Source organism: Microcaecilia unicolor, chromosome 8 (assembly GCF_901765095.1).
Source record: "Microcaecilia unicolor chromosome 8, aMicUni1.1, whole genome shotgun sequence".
Lineage (NCBI taxonomy): Eukaryota > Metazoa > Chordata > Amphibia > Gymnophiona > Siphonopidae > Microcaecilia > Microcaecilia unicolor.
In genome coordinates this window covers 162,604,863-162,623,704 of record NC_044038.1, presented here as the reverse complement: position 1 = coordinate 162,623,704, position 18,842 = coordinate 162,604,863, and the positions used below count along the sequence as shown (strand labels likewise).

The window sequence follows — 18,842 nt, the reverse complement described above, 5'->3', positions numbered from 1 at the left end:
AATAGGAGGAACAAAGACAATGAGGTGGAGTATGTATAAGCGCAGCCATTTTCTTATAACTCCATGCCTTCTAGATTTCAAATTTAGGGGCATAGTTATCAATGTAGGCCACTGTTAACATGTGTTATTTTACCACTAACTCGTGCAATTTTAGCACAGGCCCCAGTTTATGCAATGAGACCTAGTTACTAATACCTGGGGTTAACAGTAAAATAACATGTCTTAACGGTAGCCCACATTGATAACTTCCTCCCTTAATTAAAGAAAAAAGAAACGTCTCTAGAAATCAAATCACTGCTATATGTAATAAAAGTGAGCCAAGTATAGGACAATCAAGCCATTGTGACATCACTGATGAGGTTGGCTCTTAGGCATTGATGGAATGAGGCATTATGACATCACAATATCAGCTCTGGTTACCAGAGACTCTAGGGTTACCATATGGCTCCAGGAAAAGCAGAGACTGAAACTCTTTACCTAAAGGGGGAAGTTATCAACATGGGCCACTGTTAAAATGTGTTATTTTTCTTCTAACTCGTGCTGTTTTAGCACAGGCCCCATTTTATGCAATGAGACCTAGTTTCTAATACCTGGGGTTAACATTAAGAAACATACAGGAAACGTGTAACTGCATGCACTCAGTTATAAGTACATATGTGTTGCCATACTGGGACAGACCGAAGGTCCATCAAGCTCAGCATCTTGTTTCCAACAGTGGCCAATCCATGTTACAAGTACCTGGCAAGATCCCAAAACAGTAGAATACATTTTTTGCTGCTTATCCTGGAAATAAGCAGTGGATTTTTCCCAAGTCCATTTTAACCAGGCTTATGGATTTTTCTTTTAGGAAGCTAGCCAAACTTTTTTTTAAACCCTGCTAAGCTAACTGCTTTTACTATATTCTCTGGCAAAGCATTCCAGAGTTTAATTACACTTTGAGTGAAGAAATAGAATTGCCATGTTAATGCATATGTACTTGTTTCCGAATTTAGCAGTAAGGTTAATCCTATTGTAATCCAAATGTGAGCTACTTTTCAATAAGACAAAAACCACTCTGGTCTAGCAGTTCAGCTGGCAGATAGCACTGAGATGCACAATATTGTTATTCTACAATTTTATTTAAGTAGTTGTTAATGACTTTTGTTCCGATATGGGCCAGTTAAAATGTGGGAGACACATCTTGTGTTTCAAGGACATTCACTGAAGTGAGATATAGAACACTTCACTCTATCTAGATGCAATCGTGTGACTGAGTTTAAAGTAGGAGTCAAGTCCTTACCAAGTACTGTATGAAAACAGAGATAATTTTGTTATGGCTGAGAGACAGAACACTTGTAAATATTGTTGCAAATGCTTTTTATGCATGTTAGATCAAGATTGTATTCACACATTGACAAGTTAATTACACGTTTTAAGGCTTTGTTTACTGAGATTTGACAGGGAAGTGTGTTACTAAGGAACTCCGGAGCAGAACAGTGACATTTGTTTTCTGTTTGTTACTTTTCTCCTAGTTGATCACCCCTCATGCGATCCGCGTGCAGACTCCTCCGCGGCACATCCCTGGTGTAGTGGAAGTCACATTGTCCTACAAGTCCAAGCAATTCTGTAAAGGGACACCAGGGAGATTTATCTACACAGGTAGGAATGGATGAATTAGAAAAGGGTTCACATGTCTTTTGTCCTTGAAAGGGTTGGTGGGTTGACTCTTTTCCAAGCTGCACTGCATTTATTGCTTCCATCCAGTGGTCTGTGAACTAGAACATCACATCCATGGCTGTTTGTGTCCGTGGTGAATCAATGCATATAATTGGGAAGAAATTCTGTACCACTATTTTGTGACTCAGACAGAATGTAGAGTTGGATATCAATCACAACAGTAAGGTAAATGATCTCTTTATTTGAGTGGAACGTGTTTACTTGATGTGTGCAGTATGTGTGTTGGATTGTGCCTCTACTTTGGACTACTTTGTGCTTGAGACACAAATAGTCATCTAGAATGGAGAGGGAATGACCTGGTGGTTACTACTCTGGGCTGCAATTTAGGAGATGTACTGAAGCATAGGTTTAGGACTTGCTAGTGGCTCTGTGTGTGAGGTGGAGTAAATATTCAGCAGTTCTCTCTGTTTAAGTGCCTCTGAATATCTACATAACATAAGAACATAAGAATAGCCATACTGGATCAGATCAATGGTCCATTTAGCCCAGTATCCTGCTTCCAAGTGACCAATTCAGGTCACAAGTTTCTGGCAGAATCCCAAAGAGTAGCAATATTCCATGCTTCCAATCCCAGGGAAAGCAGTGGCTTCCTCATTTCTGTCTCAATAACAGACTACGGACTTTTCCTCCAGGAATTTGTCCAAACCTTTTTTAAACCCAGATACATTAACTGCTGTTACTGCATCTTCCAGCAAAGAGTTCCAGAACTTAACTATTCATTGAGTGAAAAAGTATTTCCTCCTATTTGTTTTAAAAGTATTTCCATGTAACTTCCTTGAGTGTCCTCTAGTCTTTGTACTTTTGGAACGAGTGAAAAATCGATTCACTTCTGCTCGTTCTATACCACTCAGGATTTTGTAGACCTCAATCATATCCCCCCTCAGCCATCTCTTTTCCAAGCTGAAGAGCCCTAATCTCTTTAGCCTTTCCTCATATGAGAGGAGTTCCATCCCCTTTATCATTTTGGTTGCTCTTCTTTGAACCTTTTCTAATTCTGCTATATCTTTTCAAAAATACGGCAACCAGAATTGAACGCAATACTTAAGGTCAGGTCGCACCATGGAGCGATACAGAGGCATTATAGTATTCTCAGTCTTATTTACCATCCCTTTCCTAATAATTCCTAGTATCCTGTTTGCTTTTTTGACCAATGCTGCACACTAGGCAGAAGATTTCAGTATATTATCTACAACGACACCTAGTTTTTTTTTTCTTGTGTGCTGACTCCTAAAGTGGACCCTAGCATCAGGTAACAATGATTTGGATTGTTCTTCTCAATGTGCATCACATTTGTCCATATGAAATTACTGTACATCTGCCATTTGGATGACCAGTCTTCCAATTTCCTAAGATCTTCCTGCAATTTTTCACAGTCCACATGTGTTTTAACAACTTTGAAGAGTTTTGTGCCATCTGCAAATTTAATCACCTCACTCTTCGTTCCAATATCCAAATCATTTATAATTATGTTAAATAGCACCAGTCTCAGTACAGATCCCTGTGGCACTCCACTATTCACTCTTCTCCATTGACAGGAATGGTTATTTAACCCTAAGCTTTGTTTTCTTTCTAATAACCAATTCCTAACCTTGTCAGTGTGGTTTAACCAGGTGAGCTACCTTCAGGTGTTATAGTTATTTCCTTGTTCCCATAAGATTTATAATCAGTTTCTACCTTAGGTAATGGAGGGTAAAGTGGCCTGCTAAAGGTCACAAGAAGTGTTTATGGGATTTGAACCCTGCCTTCTCCGGTTCTCAACCTGTTGCTCTAACCACTAGGCCATTCCTCCAAGCTTTTTTTTATTGTGTGGTGAAAGGCTCTATAAGATAAGAGTACTTGTAGTGATGGGTGGTTAAAGACTTTCGGACTTATCTACTATTTTACATTAGCTCTTAATGTGGCAATAAGCATTAGCATGAGCTAATCTCTGCATTAAAAGCTAACAGGACGAAGAATGGGTGGAGAATGAGCAAGGACTGTACCTTATCAATAACATGAAAGGTAGTTACCACGCTTTAACTGTTAATTGTACTGCGTTATCTGCCATGTTAACACTACCTGAATAGGTGTAGCTAACTGCATTACATTATCTGCAATATGGTTAACACGCAGTCAAGACATTCCCCTTCTGTTAACTGTAAATAGACCCTTTCATTTTAGGGTAGCCAATGTCATCACGTTTTATTTTCAAGATTATAGTCTGTGATTGCACCGTATTCAGATTTTCCTTGGAATGTTCTATTTAGCCATTTGTATGTATGTAAAGTTTAAAGAAAGAATAAATAAGATGAATAATGCAAAATGTTAATGACTCGGAAAACAACTTTATAGAAGAGTTAGATATACCAGATAAACTGCACTAAAGAAGCATTTGTACAAGAAGTTGGCTTGGATAATTAGTTCATCAAGATAGAAGAAAATTGATGATGATAGATCACCAGTATGGTAACCTAGTATGGCCATGTTTTGGCAGTTGCCTGCATCAGAGGTATAATTTCAACTTAACCAAAGGCAAGCTTAACGAAGTAACTGCCAATAGACCTGTTGATATTCACATTTAAGACTAAAGTTTGGTACTGCCGAAACATGGTCGCGTTGGGTTACTATTTCTCAATAAACTCTTCTGCCATACCGGTGGTCTACTGTCATCATTTTTCTTCTATCTCAATGACTGGTTGCTTGACTTTTGTCTCTTCTCTTGACCTTGGATAAATAGTTCTCCTTCTGGTTTACACAGCTTTTATAGTTCTTAAGATGAGGTTGTAACTGTACTTTAAAGAAAATAAATAACGTATTCTTCCTGCTTTCACTAAGCTTCTCTGTGGAGTTGCAGTCAGCATTGCTGAAAACAACTCACTGGGTCATTTAATTTACATCTAGATATTTAGATATAAGACAACTGCTGGAAGATATTCTGCTCCAGATAGTTCCATCTTGGCTCTTCCTCCGGACCGCCCCATCACTAAAACTCCGAGTATGGCCCTAGTTAGTGGCACTTATCTGGAAAGGAGTCAATACGGCTGAATATCGAGGCCCCAGTATATACCGATTTGTCGCATGCCCAGTCATTCCAGAGAATCTGGAAATCTGGCTGTAGGTTCACCAGGACAGGTTTTGGAAGCACTTCATAGCCTCTCTGCGACTTATTATATATGTACCAGCCCAGTGTGATGGATTTACAGACTTCCACCTCATAACTTTTCCCTTTCTAATGCCACCCTTGTGTGGTGTTAAAACTTGCTGGAGTGAAAATCAGTGTACCATAGCACGGCACTGCAGTAGACCTGCCTGCCTTCTGCATCAGCTTCCCTCCTAGGCAGGATTTGGCGGGCACCCTCAGACAGCTCCTTTTTGAATGAATTGAAAATTATAGGTCTGACCAAGAGGATAACTCTGTTTGTGCTGCACTCGCTTTTTATAAATTAAGGGAAATTACCACAATTTCGTTTCGCACTGTGCGGGTGTAATTAACTCAGCAGCCCTGACAAAGTCTGCATTTGGAACAATAAGGCTTTCTCGCTCTCTTTTGTGTGGTGTGTGTATACAAATGAAACATACCAGATCTTATGATTGCTTTATAAAAAAAGACCAAGTGTTTTAAATTAGGATTATTGGTTCATTGTAAATTTTGAAGAATAATCAAACTGGTATATTAGCTGCTTCTTTTAAAGCTGGTGTGGATTTTTTTTTAAACTTATTTTTCCCATGAGAACTTTAACTCCCACATAGGGCTAGATTATTTTGTTTTTGTACTTTTTACAAGGCTCACCATGAGCCTACAGGAAATGGACCAATTGAATGCTATGAGATTGTACGTTTTTAATGGATGGAGGCTTTTCACCACGTTCTTCAGTGAACTCTGTGTTCTGGATTATATTAGAAAAATTGTAGCGGCCAAGCAAGTACTCAGAAAGGTTTGGCCCCTTGTTTTATGGTCAAAACCTTTGCTTGGTGATTATTTACCCTGCCTTTAAAAGCAAGAGAATAATATTTTTTGAGTGGGAGGGTGGTACCAGGGAATTGTTTTGGTTAGGGAGGGGGAACTGGGGTTGGTTACATAGATGCATGCAAGCATGGCTTCCTCCCTAGTGACAGTATTGTGCTCGTTAAGGGTTCATGTTGTGGTTAGGTCTCATTCAGAAGAAATGATTTTAAATCCGTTGTCAACAAAATATTCTCCCCCCCCCCCCCCCCCTTCTATGCCACCTGGCAATAAACTGATTTTCTTCCTCCACTTGTGCTGTTCAGTACTTTAAATTCTCAGAAACAATTGTGTCCTATGAGCGTAACCTAATCATTTTGTATTTACATTCTCAGAAGAGAATGTACCCAATGACTGCAATCCTATCACACTAGTATTTAATTGTTCATTTCCAACTACAAATCACATAGAGCAGCATTTTGTTCTGAGCCAAAACTGTGCAGTTCTGAAGTGTTTCTCTAAATCTGTGTAAATGCAGTGTTGTAGCCAGGGCTTTTTTTGAGGGGGTACTGAGTACCGGCACCTTTTCCATTGCCTTGTCATAGATTCTGTGACTGGTTGTAGGGGGCCTGGCTATTGTGGGGTGGGTCCCTCAGTGATCACCCCACCCCTGAAGGGTGAACTGGCATTTGAGTACCGGCACCTTTTTTGCTAGAAAAAATGCACTGGTTGTAGCACTAGTAAGCTTCACACATTAAAGTTTTGGAAATAGCCAGCTTTGGGGTCCTTTTACCAAGCTGTTGGAAAAACGGCCCTGCGCATACGGTGGGGGGCTGTTTTTCCTGTGTGCCAGGCCCATTTTAGTGCAGTGGTTAAAAAATCCCCCAGACACACATGGCCATGCGGTGGGGAGTCCTTACCACCACCCACTGAGGTGACGATAAGGCCTCCCGCACTAGGAGGCGATGCCCGATTACCGCCGGGTTATCACCACACAAACCATTTCCGAGGGGTTTTTTTTCCCCCCAGAAATGGCGTGTGCTTGGGGTGGGACTACCATCGGTGGCTGCGTTGGGCCGGCGGTAGTCCCGGAAGAGCGAGCAGTCAGTCCGCGTCGGGCTTACCTACACTCTTGGTTCCGCGGAATCTTAGTGGAGATTGGGTGGCAACGCCGGTAATTGGGAAACAAAATGGGAGCTGAGCAGACTTCTATGGTCTACGCCCTGATCATGACTGAATAGATAGAGATGTGCTTGAGTATAAATATAGTGGAGGAGTGGCCTAGTGGTTAGGGTGGTGGACTTTGGTCCTGGGGAACTGAGGAACTGAGTTCAATTCCCACTTCAGGCACAGGCAGCTCCTTGTGACTCTGGGCAAGTCACTTAACCCTCCATTACCTGCCGCATTAAGCCTGCCATGAGTGGGAAAGTGCGGGGTACAAATGTAATTTAAAAAAAATTAGCTTCAGAACTTAGTACAAGAACAGTGCTGGGCAGACCTCTACGGTCTGTGCCCTGAGAAAGGCAAGGACAAATCAAACTTGGGTATACATATAAAGAATCTTGATGGGCAGACTGGATGGACCCTACAGGTCGTTATCTGCCATCATTTACTATGTTACCACGTCACTTTGTTTTTCTTATCCTTTGTATTTTACTGGGGGCACTTTGGGGCCTGTTTACAAAAGTGTGGGAGGGCTAACATGTAGGTAGCATATGCCCATTCAGCACTATTGCCATGGTAGCATATGCGCCCGGTAGTAATTCTGATTTTGGGCATGCCAAATCCTGCGGTAGAAAATAATTTTCTATTTTCTACTGTGGGGACGTTCCCGGCAGTAACTGGCAGCGTGCCCATGTTGGCATGCACTGCATGGTTTCCGCATGGGTAGCACGTGGGCCCTTACCGCTAGGTCAATGGGTGGCGATAAGGTCTTAGGCCATAAATAAGCACGCATTAGTTTTAATATTAGCGTGGGGCCGTTTCCTGGCCCATTAAAAAATAGTCTTTTTCCTAGCCACATTTAAAAAATGGCCCACTGCATGCCTAAAAGATGTGCCCATACTACCTCAGTCCACTTTTCACCATGGCTTTGTAAAAGGACCCCTTTGTTTCCTCCTTGGCAGGTCTTTTGTTGTACCTGGTAACGTATCACAGGGTCTCTGCAACTCAAATGTTGCTACAAATAGGAAAATGCAACTTTGATGTAAATGGAATGTGTTTTTCACCACATAAGTGTGGATACAATTACATAATTTATCACCCAATCGTTCCACATAGCACTGGGTATGGTTCTATATATTATGTAGAACATATAGAAAGTAATTCAATAAGTAGCCACGGGGGAGGGGGGGGGGGTGCTTGGAGGCAGTAGTGTTTTTAGCTCAGCTGATTTCTACCATGAGCATAGAACGCTACCACACCTTAGTAAAAGACCCTCTGAACAAATATATGATCTGCAGAAAGAAACAATGAGTGAGGTGGTCAAATGTGCAGATCAAAACTGATAAATCACAAATTGATTGTGAGAAATTGCATTCAAACTTTGCGAGACAGGGAGACTGCGCAACCAAATGGCAGATGGGATTTATTGTGGGTAAGTGCAAAGTGATGCACATCACAACATCACATCTGGCTATGTATGTATAGAAACTCAGCATTCTTGTTGTCTATAAAACTAGTTGGCACCTTATAGAATTACCCCCGCAATGCATACATTAAAAGCAAATAGAACCTAATGCTATAACAGGTCACCTAGACTGGGACTTAAATGGGTATCTAATTTGGGTCTATGTTATAAATGTGTGTTTTTTGACCATTCCCAACTATCCCCCCTGTTTACAATCCGAGTTAGCGGCTCTGCACGGGACGCGGCCCATTCAGAGTGAATGGGCTGAGTTGGCAGTACCACACCGCCAGCTGCTAATGCAGGTTTGTAAACAGGGGCATATATTTTTTCCTTAATGCTAAGAAGCTCCGTAGGCCTGGGACAGCCAGTTGATTCTAGTATATAGAAGAAGGTTATATGATCGTTTTTGTGTTCATTATCTAATGATTGTTAACAGGAGATTTATGATTCCATTTCCAAACATTTCTTTTCAGAGCGTGCCTTATTAGCCTCCTCCTGGCTTCATTCTTCCTATTTCTGATGTGTGAAGCAGATTGTGTATTGAGTTATCTTGAGCAATATTTTGGCTTTGAAATGATCATTTAGAAAAAAGATACAAACACATGCAAGTATTTCTGGAAGGCTGAGCTTCTGGAGTTGGTTGCTGCTGTGGAAACCCCGAGTGCCTGGTACTTAGAGGGAATTGAAATCAATGAGGGAATTAGTTATCTGACAAAGGCAGGTTAGACTTGACTGAGAGATTCACAGTAAAAATGAATAGACCCTTGATAAGTGGCATGTTAGCTGTCTGGAGTATCTCCACCCCTTCTGCAAAACTGCTGAGCTTCTCTAAGGAAGAAACCTTAGCCTAGGTCCATGTCAAGTACTTGTAACTGGAGGGCTGTTTACATTATCAGCTGATAACATAGGTAACCATGCAACCCTGCCTCAGCCCCTTTGCACGCTGAACCGAAATTAATAAATAACCAAACATACCCTTTGTTAATTAAATGGGAACAACTTGGCCGCCACTTTATTAAGAAGAAACAACCAAAACAGCAGTGGCGTTCCTAGGCTGTCTGACACCCGGGGCAGATCGCCGATGCCCCCCGGGTGCAGTGCGCCCCCCCCCCCAGGCAAAATTACACCCTCCCCCGCGGGTGCATTTTTACCTGCTGGGGGGGGGGGGGGTGCCGCGCGCCTGTTGGCCGAGTCCGCTCGTTCCCTCCTTGCTTCTCCCTCTGCCCCGGAACAGGAAGTAACCTGTTCCGCGCAGAGGGAGCAGCAGGGAGGGAACGAGCGGACTCGGCCAACAGGCGCGCGGCACCCCCCCAGCGGCGTGCACCCAGGGCGGACCGCCCCTGCCCCCCCCCCCCCCTTGGTAAGCCACTGCAAAACAGGATACCCGAGCCAACTGTAAGCTCTTAAACGCTACATATGATGCACTCAGTCTGCCGCCATAAGCAAGACTGACCAAGTGCTATAAACTGTACCCAGGATGCTCCTGCCTTGCCGCAAGGTGTGTCCAACTCAGGTGCAATGAACTCTTCTGTACCAAGCCATAACTTGATGAAAATAGCGCTACTTCAATCACCCAGGCTTGGGTATTCCCACCCTCCAAGCTACAACATGCATAGAATGAAAGGAACTAGATGTTGAAGCCAGGGGAGGATGGGAGGGTAAGTTGCTCTCATTAGAGAGCGTCTGGTACAATCGGTTATAGATCAAAAATGATTATAAAAGGACAATCTGGGTTATTTCCAATTTTAAGGAACACTAGATTGACCCCTGAGGCAGGCGCTTTTCTGCACCGAAACACGGCCCATGTCGGGTCCGTTTCATTAAAGATTGTACCATTGTTCCAGTTCTGGAGGCCCTTTTATGTGTTGTTTGCTACTATCCTCACTAACTGGCCATCCCCTATCTAGCTAGGTTAGGGGCAGGCTAGTGGCATAGCATCAATTTAAGCTCTTAGCGGCAATATTCAGTCCATTAACCAGCTAAGTGAGCACATAAAGTTAGTACAGCAAAACAGTTATGTGCCAAGTTAACCGGGCACTGATTGGCATATTGGCCGGTGGCAGTTAACTTCCAGGTCAGTGCATATACCCAGATGTTCAATGCCAGGAGTCACATATGCACTGATATCAAATAACTGAAGTTAGATCATCCTGTGGCTGGAAGAAACTTATTAATCAGTTACCTCTGCAGGCTGAATATTGCTCCCTATATATATATATAGATCAATGGATAGATAGACATTTAGATAGGTATAGATATATGACATTTCATAATTTTGAATCTGGCATACCAACTAGCTTATTTCGAAAGGGAAGGACACACATCTTCTGACACAAATTGGGAAATGGGTATCCTTCTCTCAGGGTCACCCAAATCGGCATAATCGAAAGTCAATTTTGGGCGTCCACAACTGCTTCACGTCGTGGGGACATGGGGCGTGGGGGCGTGTCGGAGGCGTAGCGAAGGCGGGACTGGGGCGTGCCTAACAGGGGCGTCCTCAAGCGATAATGGAAAAATGAAGGGCGTCCCTGATGAACACTTGGCCGACTTTACTTGGTCCTTTTTTTTTTCTGACCAAGCCACAAAAATGTGCCCTAAATGACCAGATGACCACCGGAGGGAACTTGAGATGACCTCTCCTGACTCCCCCAGTGGTCACTAACCACCTCCCACCCTGAAAAAAAAACAACTTTAAAAACTTTTTTCTTTTAGAGTATGGGTGAAGGATCTCCTTCGCTATGTTTCCGTCCCTGTAACTGCAGTTGAGGACGTCCTTTGCTATTTCTTTATTTAGATTTTGCTCACACCTTTTTCAGTAGTAGCTCAAGGTGAGTTACGTTCAAGTACACTGGATATTTCTATGCCTCCGTCCCTGCAAGGGCAGTTGAGGATGTCCTTCGATATGTCTCTGTCCGTGTGACGGCAGTTGAAGACGTCCAAAATGTTGATGTTTGTGAGAAGGATGTCCATGCCTGCTATGCCTCTGATACCCCCTTTATTTATTTGGATTTTGAATCACAAATAGCAGTAGTGGGATTTGAACTGGCCACTTCTGGCTTGCAAGACCAGTGCTCTAACTACTAGGCTACTCCTCCTCTCCACTCCACTCTCTTGAAATTTGGCCTTTCTTGTGGAGGGGGGGGGGCAGTATGCAGGTCCATGGGGGGGAGGTATGTGTGTGTCAGCGGAGGCATAATGAGGGCGTGGTTGTCCTTCTTTCAAACATTTTGGACGTCCTCAACTGCCCCCCCCCCCACAGGGATGGCCAAATTTCAAGGGAGTGGACTGGAGGAGTGGCCTAGTGGTTAGAGCACTGGTCTTTTAATCCAGAGGTGGCCAGTTCAAATCCCTGTGTTGCTACTTGTGATCCAAAATCCAAATAAATAAAGGGGGTGCCAGAGGCATAGGAGGCATGGACGTCCTTCTCACAAAACATCCAGGCATGTATGTCTTTCTCACAAACATCCACATTTTGGATGCCTTCAACTGCCGTCACAGGGAGAGAGGCATATCAAAGGACATCCTCAACTGCTGTTGCAGTTACAGAGGCATAGAAATATCCAGTGTACCTGAATGTAACTCACCTTGAGCTACTACTGAAAAAGGTGTGAGCAAAATCTAAATAAATAAATAGCAAAGGACGTCCTCAACTGCTGTCGCGGAAGCATAGCGAAGGACATCCACCCATACTCTAAAAAAAAAGTCAAAAGTTTTTAAAGTTGTTTTTTTCAGGGTGGGAAGTGGTTAGTGACCACTGCATGCCTTTTTCCATTCAGTTAGTGCATCAGTTAGTCCACTGCAGTGCCCCCTAGGGTGCCCGGTTGGTTTCCTAGCATGTCAGGGGGACCAGTGCACTATGAATGCTGGCTCCTCCCATGACCAAATTACTTGGATTTAGTCATTTTTGAGATGGGCATCCTCGGTTTCCATTATCGCCGAAAACCAGGGATGACCATCTCTAAGGTTGACCTAAATGTTGAGATTTGGGCGTTCCCGATCGTATTATCGAAACAAAAGATGGACGCCCATCTTGTTTTGATAATACGGGTTTCCCCGCCCCTTCACCGGGACATCCTTAGAGATGGATGCCCTTAGAGATGGTCATCCCTGTTCGATTATACCCCTCCAGGACATCTGGCCTATGTGTTTCTTGTTAGAGAAACATTCAACTAATATGCAAGTGGCTACTTTAGCAGAATGATTTTTTTTTAAAAAGGAGAATATCTGAGTTTAGAGCCTACACGAAGAACAAGACCTCTTCCCAACCTTGGCTTTTTTTCTCTCTGCCCCAAGTTAATAAGAGATAAGGCCAGAAGAAAGATAAATCATGAAAATCCCTGTCCAAAGAAAACATATTGACTAGCGCCAAGCAAATAACAGCCTGTAACCAATGGGCCCATTCATCATTCATGTAATAGGGAAAAAGAGTATTTTATACCTGGGAAAGTGCAGACAAGGAGAAAACGAATAAGCTTCCAGCCTAGAGCTGCGTAATTTGGTTATTACGAAACATCAACTATTTATCACATGCCTTTAATCTTACTTTAGGACATGCTGCCACTTCTAAACTGCACACATGCGATAAATAAAAAAAGTCAGGTGTTGTAAAACTATTAAGGAGAGATTCAGCAGCTAGATTTATTAGTGCTGTACCATGGAGCCCGATGAAATGAATGCCCATAGAGGCTAAACACAGAGAAATACAAGGAAGACATTTTCCATTCAGAGATAATAATAATAATTTGCCTTTGGATCGTGCCTTTCATTCCAATGTGACTCCACAAGAAGACCACAAAGCACAGAGACACATCATATGCACAGAATCCTGAATGAAGACAGTCTGTGCACTGGCCCCCATGAGATCTTAAGCTTAATTATTAATGACTCCGGTTGAGGCGGAGGTAAGTGCACCGGTTGAGGAGGGATAGTAGATTCAAGAAAGAGTGCCAAAATTTAGGCGCCAGGATAATGTGTGTTAAGTGTGAAATCTATCATGGCAGTTCCATACAGAATGCTTCTCAATGAAATTACAAGGAAATACTTTTAAAACAAATAGAAGGAAATAGTTTTTCACTCAACAAATAGTTAAGCTCTGGAACTCATTGCTGGAGGATGTGGTAACAGTGCTTAGCGTATCTGGGCTTTAAAAGGGTTTGGACAAGTTCCTGGAGGAAAAGTCTATAGTCTGCTATTGAGATAGACTTGGACAAGACACTGCTTGCCCTGGGATTGGTAGCATGCAATCATGCTGTTCTTTGGGATTCTGGAATCTTGCTACTCTTTGGGATTCTGGAATCTTGTTACTGTTTGGGATTCTGGAATCTTGCTACTCTTTTTGGGATTCTGGAATCTGGTTACTCTTTGGGATTCTGCCAGGTACTTGTGACCTGGATTGGCCACTGTTGAAAACAGGATACTGGGCTGGATGGACCATTGTTCTGACCCAGTATGGCTATTCTTATGTTCTTATGTTTGCAGTTTCGTGCCTAACTTTAGGCACGATGCCATGTCAAAGACTGGTGTAAGTGCTTGTGCCCAGCTGTTGGCAGTTAGGCACGTAACTCCTAGTATTTTGTAGCCTGCATACCTAACGTGTGCCCTTGGCACGCCCCTGATCCACCCATGCCTCTCCCATATGTGTGACTTCTAGAACAGCATCTAAGGGCAGTTGCACGTGCAAATGCTAATTGGTGTCAATTAATGCCAATTAGTACCAATTGAAGACAATAATTGGCTGTTAACTGCAATTATTAAATTAAATTGCACATGCCACTGTCCATATTCTATAACTTGCACGTGCAAATTCTATGATAGGCATAAATTTGGACGCATAAGTTTATAGAATTCAGGGGCAACTGCACATAATAACTACCATTCACTAACTGCAATGTGCAGTCCATTCCTATTTTCTGCCCATAAGCTAAATTAGTGTGTACTGTTATGTCAGTACGGTAACAGTTACCGTGCTCTGGCTAAATCATGCGTTAGCTGATTGACTCATGGGCTGATGCTCAGAATCTAATGCCAGCGGTTAGGCTTTGCAGAATATTCAGAGGGCAGTAATACTAGGGACAATGTGTGCACCAAAGAAGGCTGCAAGTAGCATTAAAATGTAGACAGTCCTATGTAAATGAGGTTCTTAGCTATTCCCTCCCAATGCTCAGAAACAGCATACAAACCAAACGTCAGCTCCGAGCTGGCATTAGGTTTCTGAAGAGAGATTTCTCATTGCATTCCAAGGTACTACATTCTTGCAGACCCTGATGTGGCTGTCCTGATCACCGGCTCCAGAGGTAGCGGCTCCACATTATCTTGAGGAGGCAGTGGGACCGCTCATAGCATGAGAGCCCGCTATGGAGTGCGACTGTAACTTTCTTGACAGGGGATAGATTCTTGCCCGGAGCTGTTTTGGAAGGCGCCTCCTTTCGCCCCACCAATCAGTGCCAGGGAGCCATAGAGGGAGCAGGGGGTCAGAAAAATAACTTCCCAGTGCTCAACAGTCCCTGAATGACACCTGCATCAAATACAATCAACTCTGAATTCTAATGGAAAGTACAAATGGAAATAAAGGAACACCCCTGATCACGTTTAGGAACAGCTTGCACATTAGAGAGATTAAGGCAGCAACTTCTGGAGGGCCTGCAAAGACCAGCTAACTCCGAAGAATCATTAGCACGCCCTTTTACCTGCAGCAAAGCTGGGCAGTTTTCAAATAGCCATTATCTAGGTCAAGGAATTTTTATTCTTTCCAACCCAACAGAAGTTGGAAAGAATTATACAAAAGGAGTCAAGAATGTCCATCTGTCTGGGGCAAAATAACTCTCAGAAAGTTTAACAGAATAGGATGAAACTTGGCATGAGGGAAAAAGACACAACCCGCCTGATCTTCAAAGCAATTTAAGCGGGGAGAGAAGAGGCTCCCCCCCCCCCCCCCCGGAGCCGAGATGGTGCTCCCCACCCCATGCCGAGATGCCCCCTTCCTACCTCCAGCCCGTTTGTGGCATTTACCTGCTTCATCACGTTCCAAACCCCACAGCGGCAGTGATTCCCATACTGTGCCCTGCTGCTGGCACCTGCCCTTTACTGTGGCTGCATGAACCTCTGATGAAACAGGAAGTTACATCAGAGAGGTGGCCGCAGTAAAGAAAATAGGCGGGAGCCAGCGGCAGGGCAGCTTATGGGAATCACTGCCACTGCTGGGTTTGGAATGTGATGAAACAGGTAAACGCTGTGAACGGGGTGAAGGAAGAAAGGGGGAGATGATGTTCTCCAAAGAGTGGGGAGATGCCACTCCCTGAAGAGTGCCACATGAGGCACTCCCTAATGGTCAGGCTACCCCTGCTCTTATGGCTACCCAACTGCCAATATTCAGTAACACTTAACTGGGCAGTTCATTTGAATATGGGCTCTGACTGCCCAACAAAAGAAGTGGGCAGGTCAGGGGGCAATGTTGGCGAGGAGCGAGCTGTATGTGGGTGCCAGCACCCACATAGCTATCAAGTACTCTTCATGTTTGACACAATCTTTCTTCTGTCTTTGCAGCTTACCTATAGAGAATCAGATAGACCTTGGCCCTTGTTATTTCTTTACACCTGAGCTAAGGAGCGAACTGAATTGTGGTCACTTTAAAGTGCATTAAAGACCTATCTTTACACATATGCATAGAGTGAGCTCTAGAATTAAACCCCAGCTGGGACCTATTCTAGGATAGAGCGAGCCCTAGAATTAAAACCCAACCGGGACCAATTCTAGCATAGAGCAAGCCCTAGAATTAAACCCCAACTGGGACCAATTCAAGGTGATGGTACCAACCCTTCCCTTTCCTGATCCCCTTCCTCCTGTAACTTCTTCTTGTTGCATTGTATTTCTTTTCTTGCTTTTACTTGGTAAATTGCTTTGTTGTTCTATTCAGTCTGAAAGGTGATCTATCAGGAAATTAAACAAAACTAGACTAACCTATATATGTCCCTTTCTTCATGAAGCATGGGGAGAAGGGAGAAGGGAGAGGGCACTGTGTCTCTTGGGAGTAATGCACAGAATGAAGAGGGAACCTGAAAGATGTGGGCTTGCTGGTGGCTTTTCTATGCGCTGGCGGCTGTGTCAGCATCAAGCTCTCCTAGGACAGCAGCTGCAGCTCCCGTGCGTACGAACCCCTCGCTGAATGACGCAGGATTTGTACTTTTTCTGATCAGGGATGTTTCAAATCCATTTTGTTAATGAGCAGAGAAATGCTCCCATTTCCTGTAAATTGATATAAAAATAAAGAACAGATGCAATTCTTCATGTAACTAACAAATATAATTAATCTTGGAATAATGTGATGCTTAGAAAAAATAGAACCTATGCTTTCTCTGATGTTGCAAGAATTTGCTTTTGATTCTGTTCATGTGATTTAAATGCTTGCTGGGCAGAGTTTTGCTGTAACCAGCTACATATTATTGGATCTCCCATTTAAGGGTCCTGGATTTGATATACCATCTTTTTATAGTACATTCCAAGCAGTTTACATATTATATTCAGGTACTTTCTCTGTCCCTAGTGGACTCACAAACCAAGTTTTTGTACCTGGAGCAGTGGAGGGTTAAGTGACTCGGCCAGGATCACAAGGAGTTGTAGTGGGAATCAATCCCAATTTCTTAGGTTTTCAGTCCACTGCACTAACTATTAGGTTATCTGCATATTTTAGGGGTGTTTACTACATGTTAACAGAAAAAATTAATGTGCAATAAGTACAAAGTCTGTGAGGAAAATGCAGGGGGTATGCATTTAGCACATAGGGCAGATATTTAACACATGCTCACTATATTACATGTCTGGTGTGAGGCCCTAAGTACAAATACCTGCAGTGGCCACACCCATTCCGAGCATCACTTATAACATCACCACCCAAACATCTCTCCATCCCGACTCACCTACACCCCCCATTCACAAGTACAAACTCCTCCACACTCCAAACCCTCTGATCACGTCCAAGCCTCCTGAACCTGCCAATCACAAGTCTGACTCCCCTGTCAAGCCCCTTCCACCTGTCCTGAACCCAACACACCCCCAACCTCCAGACCCACTGGACCATCCTATCTACCTTCAGGATTTAGAACCAAGCCTTGTAGTCCAGTGGCAGGGAGTACGAGCGATCCCCCTTTGCTCCTCTCCATCCTGTGCCAGGTCCCAAATACAGAAGAAATTCAGCAATTCCCCTCAGTGCTGCATTCTCAGAGGTGTTGTGCAATGCATACCTTGGCTGCGTGGCTTACCTACTCTCCCCAAAGTTGCTTTCTGGCTGCTTAGTTCGCCTGCTTACTGCCAGAACATTACAGTCCAAGTTAAAACAGTTCAAACACTTCTGCTATACTCCTTTGTAATACTCATTTTATGTGCTGAGTCTTTTTACTATTACAATTCAGTCTTTTATCCCACTTTTAATTTGTGGATATCTAGTGTGCCTTTTCAGTCCTTGATCGTTTGGACACCATTATAGGGGGTGTAGTGCTTCAGTGTGTGAAGGAAGAACGGGACTTAGGGGTGATTGTGTCTGACGACCTTAAAGCTTTCTAACAGGTAGAAAAAGCGACGGCCAAAGCCAGAAGGATGCTTGAGTGCATAAAGAGAGGCATGACCAGCAGGAAAAAGGAGGTGATAGTACTGTTGTATAAGTCTCTGGTGAGGCCTCATTTGGAGTACTGCGTGCAGTTCTGGAGACCGCACCTACGGAAAGATATAAACAGGATGGAGTCGGTCCAGAGGGCGGCTACGAAATTAGTAAGCGGTCTTGAATGCAAAAATTATAGGGACAGGCTTGTGAACCTCAACATGTATATGCTGAAAGAGAGGAGGGAGAGAGGAGACAAGATAGAAACATTTAAATATCTCAAGGGCATTTATGTACAGGAAGAGAGCCTTTTTCAAATGAAAGAGAGCTCTGGAATGAGGGGGCATATGACAAAGTTAAGAGGGAATAGGCTTAGGAGTAACCTAAGGAAGTATTATTTCACAGAAAGGGTGGTAGAGACGTGGAATGCCCCCCCCCCCCCCCCCCCGGTGGAGGTGGTGGAGTCGAGGACTGTTCCAGAATTTAAAAAGGCATGGGATAAGCATGTGGGATTGCTTAGGAACAGGAAGAATTAGGGGTTACAGAGGATGGGCAGACTGGATGGGTCATATGGCCTTTATCTGCCGTCATGTTTCTATGTTTCTATTAAGGCAACCCTTTCTAGCCTGGTGAGCATCAGAGCGGGTTACTGTATTTTTTACTACTGGTTTGTGAGGTCAGGTCCAGGACCAGCAAGCTGGGGGGCTGAAAGGTGAACTTGACATGTGCCAAGCTAACCCCTGCTTTTTTACCACAGGTGCTCTGAACATCCTGTAGAGCCTGTGTAGAAGCTTCCTTCTCCTGCAGTAATGTTCTGAAGTGCCTAGTGGGGTGGGGTCGATGAACAGTGAGTGGTTCATCCATGAAAGGAATTCTAATACAAGAAAAAAAAGTTACTTCACATTGAAACATTATTTTTCACCATCTAAGGGTATATAGAGTCACAGAGGGTAATTTTCAAACTAAGCAGGGCTGTGGAGTTTCCC

At 43.6% G+C, this 18,842-nt stretch overlaps 1 protein-coding gene across 4 annotated transcripts in view; it reads left to right on the top strand.

Annotated features, from left to right (window-relative positions):
* The window catches only part of EBF1 (EBF transcription factor 1), a 557,364-nt gene that overhangs the window by 421,366 nt on the left and 117,156 nt on the right, over positions 1-18,842 (top strand). For all 4 annotated transcript variants that reach the window (XM_030211898.1, XM_030211896.1, XM_030211897.1 and 1 more), the window contains exon 10: positions 1,512-1,638. In XM_030211898.1, coding sequence (XP_030067758.1) covers positions 1,512-1,638 — 127 coding nt within the window. The remainder of the gene's footprint in view (positions 1-1,511; positions 1,639-18,842) is intronic.